Source organism: Nematolebias whitei, chromosome 15 (assembly GCF_014905685.2).
Source record: "Nematolebias whitei isolate Nwh7 chromosome 15, NemWhi1, whole genome shotgun sequence".
In the NCBI taxonomy this organism is placed as follows: domain Eukaryota; kingdom Metazoa; phylum Chordata; class Actinopteri; order Cyprinodontiformes; family Rivulidae; genus Nematolebias; species Nematolebias whitei.
In genome coordinates, this window is record NC_056512.1 from 45,758,005 (window position 1) to 45,766,801 (window position 8,797).

An 8,797-nucleotide genomic window follows, 5' to 3' on the forward strand; every position below is an offset into this window, starting at 1 on the left:
TCGAATAGTTTTCTCTGGTGAGACCAACTCGAATAGTTTTCTCTGGTAAGACCAACTCGAACAGTTTTCTCTGGTGAGACCAACTCGAATAGTTTTCTCTGGTGAGACCAACTCGAATAGTTTTCTCTGGTAAGAGACCAACTCGAATAGTTTTCTTTGGTGAGACCAACTCGAATAGTTTTCTCTGGTGAGACCAACTCGAATAGTTTTCTCTGGTAAGAGACCAACTCGAATAGTTTTCTCTGGTGAGACGCTGATCAAAATGGTGTTTCTACATGCTAGGCTAGCCTGTCATCGTTAGCATACGTCGATAAACAGCAAACAAACCCAAGGTCACCATCGAGCTGGCTGACATTTATTGCTTTGTTTGCTATTATGAGATTACAACAGGTAGAGTAAGAGCAAAGCATTGATGAACAGGCCGAACCCTCGAGTGGAGTAAAACACCAGACGTCTGGGAGTTGTTTCAAAACAGCCGCAGTGAACTAGCATTAGCATGCAGTGCTAACAAGCGACGTCCACACGGAACCGTCTGCGGCCCTTTGTAACAACAATGTCCGCTTCCCGGGCGTTCAACCCTCTGTCGTGCTCACAATCTGCGCGTCATGTCTGAACTGCGACAAATGGTGGGGTTTAAACGCGCTTTACCTGGAAATCGCGCTCTTCGTTGAACCTAGAAAATTTGTCGGCCATTTTCTCAGCGCGAGCAGCAGCAGCGCGAGCAGCAGCAGCGCGAGCTTCTCCTGTGACTGGGACAGAAGCTGCGGTGAGGATGCGCGTGCGGGTGACGCTGCGGCGCAGCTCACGTGCTCACTGTCCGTCCGAACGGATGCGTTCATCCTAATAGAACGGTTCAATCAAGGTTCGAGGCAAGGAAACAACAACAACAACAAACTAATAATAATAATCACTTCACTTTTTAACAGAGCATACATTATTAAACTGGTCAGGGTTGCGTCAGAGGCGAGACAGTGCTTAGAGATTTATGGGATAATTCATCAGAAATAAAAAACATTTTAATTAAATATTAATGCTATTAAAGACATATCGTGATTTGACTGTCTTTTTTCATATAGTGAACAAATATATTAGGACGCATTCATAATGGCAGCTCAGCAAATTGCACCTTGAACGCAAAAAGGAGAAAAAGATGCTCTGGTAACAGCTGTCATTGACCATGCAGGACAACATAAGACAAAATATCCATAGAATAAAAATAGAGGTTCAATTTAGCAATTATGATCAGGGTTTGTTCAATATAAAAATAAGTAGAAAACCTCAGTGGTAACTCCTTATCCAATAGCCTACTATAAGAACTTTAATTTTAAAAAGTGCAATTTAGACGTAGCCTACAAAGAATTTTATGCTAAACTGAGTGACTTGAAATGAATGTAATATATTCCAATATATAACTGATTAAGAATTACTGCACAACAAGCACAGTGTAAAATAAAATGGTACAGCAGACCTTTAAAAGTAAAAGTCATAGCTCCATCTTGTGCTTAATCCATGTCAATACAGATAAAAATGTTTGACATTTGTGGAGAATACAATGTCACCTTGCTGTAAAAAAAAGAAATAATGTGAGTGGAATAAATACAGAGCTGTAGAAAACATGATTAAACAAGAAAATAATACTAGTAATACTAATAATACAAGAAAATCAGAGGTGGTGGATTCTAAAAAAATATTTTAAAAGGCAAATTATCATCAATGTCACTCGAACTCTTGCAGCGTGGCAGTGCTGGTTAATTCAGTTTGCAAAAACTGAGCTGGAGATTAAAACAAAACAAAACATGTCTTAACATTAAACTGTTTTTGGACTTTTTTTCTTATCAGTTGAGCAGGCAGTAAGACAGTGGACTGCAGAGTGTTTGTAAAATTGTGTGAAAACGTCTTAGCTCATTTTTAATCTAAACATATATTATATATATATATATATATATATATATATATATATATATATATATACATATTGTGGGAGCTGGGCTTTGTTTAGGAGGTTTTATAACTGAAAACATGGTGCCACAAAAGCAGGGCATACAACTTCCTTTGTGACTTGCATTCAGTACATCTGTATTTGATATTTTTCAGGGAAATAACAAAATGTACAGGATATTGGTCCAGTTACAGACCAACCAGTTTTTCCTGGTATTAGTTGATAAATGTCAACAGACAAATTGTCTAAAGAGCAAAGGGCTCTGAAATATTTATTTTTTTTGCCATTTGACAGGTTGATTAATCTACTGACACTTGTCGTTTTGAATTATATCTGTGCATGGTTTTCTAATAGTTGATTAATTATTTTTCTAATAATACTGTATTTGTGACACAGCTCCTTGACAGCAAATAATAATAATAATGATAATAATAACAATGGGGGCATCCATAATATTTATATTTGCCTCCACCCCATCTATACAGGAATGATCCACAGCAAATCTAAATTCACCCTAACGTGTGCAGTCTCTCATCAAACTGTATATAGTGGGGAAATAATTACAAAACATTAAAATGTGTAATTAAAAATATCAGTGACATATAATCATTTTGGAAAATATTTTTTGTATGCAATCAATGAATATTTTCTTACAACACAAACAACAACAACAATAACAATAACAATAATAATAATAATGATGATAATAATAAAAGAGAAAGAAGAAGAAAATAAAAACTTTTTTCTGCTAATAGATTTTTTAGATAAAACTGGACAACATATGTTCTTTTATGCTATTTATTACATCGCTTTAGTTCTAGTTAGTGCCAGTTCTCATTGTTTAATTGATTTTTTAATTGTTTTTCTTTCATCCATTTTTTTCCAACTCAGATCAAAAGAATGCACCGACAAAACGTTACTGGGATTTACTTTCAAAATAAAAGCACACGAATTGCTTACAAGCGCATGTAAACATATTCCTTTAGCCATACTTTAAAAATACATATTTTTTAGATTACTTTTTATATTTACGCTGTCATGCTTGTTCAAAAGGAACAAAAAATGCTATTGTTTCTTATTTATTAAATTTAATTTGAAAAGACACCAAAACCCGTTTCCGGCAGACAGGTTCCGTGAAGGCTGCCCGCGGCCGACGCCTAACGTGAGAGACGGTGAGTGGAAGTGTTATCAGTAATTATCTGAATTAATTCAGTCAGGCTTGTCCTTACACCATCTTGTTGTCGCATCGTGACTTCCGGGGAAACATTTTGAACTTTTGAACGTTTCAATCTTCGTCGAGAGTAAAACCGCTCGCGCGCAGTGTAATGGCGCGGATGGAGGAAGTTGAGATGTTTGTGGCAGATGTTTGTGGCAGATGTTTGTGGCAGATGTTTGTGGCAGAACAATCGCTGAACACGTTTCAGCTGCTCGAGTTTGCAGCAGCAGCTGAAACGTTTCGTGACGTCACTGAAAACCTTCAGCCACTTTCACTTGTAGCTTCAACTCCTCACGTTTCTTTAAGACAGATGTTGCAGTAAAACAGCTGTCCTGCTGCCTGAGCTGAAACTTTCAACATTTCATGTTTTCATGTTTAAAAAAAGCAAGAACTTCAATTGAGTTTGGTAAGAATGCTAAAAGAACAAATAAAGTAAATGTACACAGCCTTAGGCAGCACAAAATAAAGATTTGACTGTTTTAAAGACATTAAACAACTAAGAGTGCATTAATCAAACCATAACATTCCCAGTTTGGAACTTGTTTATTATGGTGTATATTTTGAAATATTTATTTTAAGTAATATGCATGTTTGCACTCATTGTGTTGTTTAAATTACACAGTAATAACTGTCATTATGTAAATCATTTTGCATTTTATTCGTTTTTTTCCAGTTTATCTCCAAATTGTTTTCTTTCTTTCTTTTTGCTTTATACATATATAATTTAATATAATAATTTTCTTATACCAAATAGTTTTTGCTGTTTCTTAAAATCTGTAAAATGTTACAAGAGAGAGCTACTAGCTTCAGCTGGCACTATTATTTTCCAAACTTTTTTTGATTTATTTTTCCTCTTAGGTTTTGTTTCCAAGTTTACTGCTAAAATATAAAGTACTTGTTTGCATTAGCAGAACATCACATGACATCTTTGAATGCATACGTTCTGACAGTGCTTCCTTTTCATTTGAACTTTTGTGGAAGTTTTAAATGTTGAAATCAGGAAGTATATACAAGATGTTTTCTGAGTATACAAAACTGCATAACTTCCTTCTCCTGCAGGGCTCCGTGTACTAATGATTAGAGGCGCTGTCCTACAAACACGATTGCTGAGTAAACACTGGCATCTGTTATCCGATATACAATATAATACATAAAGGCAATGGGAAATTGAAAACAGACTGAGGAAGTAAAATACAGAAAGGTGAATAAGAACTGGAAATGAAAAGCTGTAGTGAAATAAAGCAACGAGGACAAAGGTCAAATATAAAAAGTGTTTGCTCACAAAGTTATGATTGATTAATTTACTTGGTGTGTGTTTTCTTATGACAAATCGTTACTCTTGATGTGTGTATACTCAGACAGTACACACATCAAATATATATACTTATTATCGCATGGTGATTATATTTGTGTCCGTGCATACGTATACTTGTTCTGTGTTCAATTTTTATCATCTATTCTGATATAATCATGTGACTTGTCAGGACCAGTAGGCCATACAAGGCCCAAAGCTGGTCCTGATACAGTGGAAAGTCAGTTATGGGTTAGATGGATAAGTTTAAGGAAAATGTGTAAATTGAGCTTAGATTAGTGTTAAGAATGTACGGATTATGGTCAGAATTAGGGTACGGGGATTAACGGGAGTCGTTGCGATGTGTTAATAAGGATAGAAACTTGTGTGTGTTCATTTCTTTGTTTGTTAGCAAAATATCTCATGAATCAGTGGGCAGAGTTTAATGAAACTCAGAAGTAGCCACTGGTTGTAAATCTGTAACTGGTGAACTTTTCTAGTCAACCCAGTTCAAGCTGGCCACCACAGCTCAGCCACGTTTCTATATATCTTGAGCTAAATTCTGTGTGGTAGTAACTGAGAGTCATCTTAGACACACAGTTCATGTGCTAACTATTACACAAGATCTCACAATGTCACACAAGTACACCTGAGTGCACGATTTCGTTCCACCTCATGTACCACATGTGATGCGAATGGCAATAAAGAACTTGAGATTGTGCATAACATCATTTACAAGTTTTCACCAAAACATCAAAGTCCATGATCAATAATCCAGGTAAAGAAAATCCAACAAAGATAAGTCAGGTCATCTGGATGGTTTCTTTTTTCTTTTTTTGTTGAGCCATTTTGTCCTTCATCCAAAGGACTTCATCAGTCCGAGGAGCCACAACAAACTCAGTCCCACAACCAACCAGTTTGCTGGTGATAAGATGGTTTCTAGAGCCCGCCCTCTCCCCCGTCGACTCCTCTGAGGAGTCCCACTGTGGGAGTGTGCTACTTGTGGGACTGAGTTTGTTGTGGCTCCTCGGACTGATGAAGTCCTTTGGAAACCTGACTTAACTTTGTTGGGCTTGACCAAAATGGCTACAACTTTCCATTTTCACCAAAAGACGATTTAAGTTTAAAAGTCTTGCATGAATGGGCGATATTCATTCCTTCAAAGAATTCCTGGTCTTTAAAAATATATTTGAAGACATTGTTCCGTATCAGTGCAGGTGCATCTTGCAACTTGCCTTTAGCATTTAGTCCTTGAAGCGCTGCAGGGCTTCTAGGGCGGCATTATTCTGGATTTCCTGCGTTCAGCGGTGGTTTTGAATTGAGTAACATGTTTTGGTGCTTCAACGAAAAGAAAGTGAGATTGTTTCAGATCGATAAAGAAGACAGCTCGTGCTCTAAATTCAGATGTTACCAATATCTTCCACAAGAAAATACTTATCATGTCAGACCTTTTTGTAGTTTAGTTTTAACAATAGAAAGACAAGTTGTGGCTGTTAGTGCCGAGACATGTGAAGTGTTTTATGGCTTCACTTGAAGCGTGACAGACCTTTACAGTACGAGCAGCTCGTGTCTTTAGGGGGACGAGCGTAGGACTCGTGAAAGGTCACAAACATCTTCACATTGAAGGTGTTTATAGAGGTCACAACCTTGACCCAGTTCATAAGCATGCATGTAGGGCAGTATCACATAAAAATGCCAAACAGCTTATTGGTTTAGATTAAAAATGAACACTGCACCTAGTTCAAGTAAGTTCAAGTTAATGATTTATTCCAACCAAACGTCTGTTGGGCACTGGGAGGCCTCCTGTGCTTGTACTTCACAGCTGACCATTAGAACCACAATCAAACGCGTTGTTTTCTGTTGCAGCAGCTTTAATGAAGCGTAAGCAACCCAGATCTGAGGCAGGGAGCAGGAGGAGGGGGACTGTGGGGAAGTGTACAAGCGTTTCCCATAAGTCTCTGTCGGCACGCTCCTCCTCCCATGGCCACCAGCCAGCATCAAGCTGAGCTGAGCTGTTCCTGAACATCCTGCAGGGCGAGGAGGACACCGAGCACCTAGTTAACCTACATGAGGCTATTCTGCACATTCACATGTGATAGCAGTCCAGACTCGACGGTTAGAGTATGTTTAGTGCCAGCTCATGCACACACACACTTGTTTTTGTGGTTTTGTTTATTGCAGGTTTTTTTTTCGACTTCCCTTCCACGTAAATTTGTCAGGGAGTGGTGGTGCAGCGTTGTGATGCGGAAGTAACAGTTAAATCGCATATTAGTGCATGAAGTCGACAGAAAAAAGGTAATATTTCACATTTAAACACATTTTGTTTCAAGTCATACAGTATTTTTGACTGTGGTGATGAATTGAAATAGACATTTAGTTTGTAAAAAGGCAGAATGAAACATTTGAAGCAGCTATGTGATTGCTTTAGTCAAGATTTCAGTGGTGTGTGTGAGAGAGGTTGTGATCAAGAGAAGTGCTGACGCAATGGACGGCAACTCTGCTTTTCAGCTCTGCTAAGACTAAAACCAGTACGTGTAAATGTATTAGTTTTACAGTCATACATGCTGTACTGGACACAGTCACGCAAATCGTTATTGGTAATTCAGTCCAGCTGTGCCTCACCTAAAGTACTTCCTCTAACTGGAACGGAGCGCTTGCTTTTAATGAAACAGTTGCAACTGTCAAAACATGTCCGGGCTTCACTTTCCTGTCTCGTCTGCCCACTGCAAACGTGAACGTTTCGCTTCAGTTTGGTAATCAAGTGCTGACTTGCATGGCACAGGCTGAAGTGTTGGCCTTCAAACAGGCCCTCAGTTAGTGCAGTAAAGGCTGTTCGACTAATACACACGTGGGCAACCTAAGGCCCGAGGGCCAACAGTGGCCCTTGAACAATCTCCATCAGGTCCCCAGTGCCCTCAGTTCAAAAGAAAACAACCTACGTTTAAAAACAGATTGATTAAAAAAACTTCAGCAAGACGTATAAACCCCTTACGCAAAACTTTTAAAAAACATGTTTAAGTCATTGTGTTTCCAGAACTAGACTGAACGTTAAAGACTTAGAAACATGTTTGTTTTGCATATTTCTGCCAACACGTTAAACTAGTGTGAATAATATATCGTCACGAGAGTCACTTTACAGAACATGTCTTATATTCCTGAAGGAATACTGGAAAGACTTGTTTAATAAAGTATGCTAAATATGCTACAAGAAATAGCCTAAAAAGATCTTATGGATTATGTGATCATTTTTTGTTTCCAGTTCTCCATGTAGCCTTTTGGCTGCTATAAATGTTTTGATATGGCCATTTTGAAAAAATGTTGCCCCCCTCTGGACTAATACGTGTCCATGTTGCTATGTGACAGTATTTTAAGTCAGGTTTGGTGTCTTCCTGTTTATTGTAGCAGTTTCAGAAAATAAAAATGTACTTTTTGGGCAGATAGTATCACAAAATACAACTCAGATGAAATAACTGAAAAATATTAAATGGTAAATGGACTGTACTTATATTTCACCTTTCTATCGGATCAAGACACTCAAAGCTCTCTACAACAATCTGTGCCTCATGTACCCATTCATGCAGCTCTATACTAGATCTCTATAAAAATCTGACTGAACAAATCATTCTAAAGAGACTGATCAGAGCTTCATCACATTCATGCACCGATGGGACACGCATCAGAGGCAACGAGGGGTTCAGGGTCTTGCCCTGGGACACTTCGGCATGTGACTGCTGGTGGATTTGAACCCCCAACTCTTGCATTGAAGGACGACTGCTCGAACCACTCGGCCACAGCCGCCCCTATGAGTTACATAACCAATGGAACAACCAAATGAAATAACCAAAACCAACTTAAAAGATATGCAGTGTGTGTCTGGGCTGTTGGTCATTATGTTTTCTCTTTAGATCGCTCTTAACATTAGCAGAAGATATGTATTTGTTTCTGTTGCAACCTATATTTTTTATTTAATGCAACATTTGTAAAGGTCATTAGCAGCAGCTGTATGACTGTGTAGAAATGATGCAGGACTATTTAGTCACGGAGGTCAGAATTTCTGTATTGGGGAATAAACTAAATTGTAACTGAACGCCTAACATTGTTTAAAGGAATGCACATTGTCCACCATTTCTCATCCAGGAATTTTAACTAAGGTGATTTCATGTGGAAAAATAACAGAGTTGTAGCCATTTTGGTTACACGTTGCGAATAACGTGCAGTGTCATGTGATCTGCAATGTTTTGTATGTTAGCACTTAGTGCATGTGTTGTGGACAACTGCCAGCTACTACTCTGCTATATATATATCAAAGTTAATTTATAACAAAGTTAATTTATATCAAAGTTAATTTATA

General features: G+C 38.0%; 3 protein-coding genes across 3 annotated transcripts in view; 1 reads left to right on the forward strand and 2 right to left on the reverse strand.

The window, feature by feature from the left end:
• Positions 1 to 770, reverse strand: part of gpatch8 (G patch domain containing 8) — a 26,781-nt gene extending 26,011 nt beyond the window's left edge. Inside the window, exon 1 of the mRNA XM_037689280.1 lies at positions 649 to 770. Coding sequence (XP_037545208.1) covers positions 649 to 693 — 45 coding nt within the window. The 5' untranslated portion in view covers positions 694 to 770. The remainder of the gene's footprint in view (positions 1 to 648) is intronic.
• si:ch211-278a6.1 (SRC kinase signaling inhibitor 1) overlaps positions 1 to 8,797 on the reverse strand; it is a 301,410-nt gene that overhangs the window by 196,161 nt on the left and 96,452 nt on the right. The window lies entirely within an intron of this gene.
• map3k14a (mitogen-activated protein kinase kinase kinase 14a) overlaps positions 3,065 to 8,797 on the forward strand; it is a 16,542-nt gene continuing 10,809 nt past the window's right edge. Inside the window, exon 1 of the mRNA XM_037689288.1 lies at positions 3,065 to 3,111. The gene's annotated coding sequence lies outside the window, so the exon portion shown is untranslated. The remainder of the gene's footprint in view (positions 3,112 to 8,797) is intronic.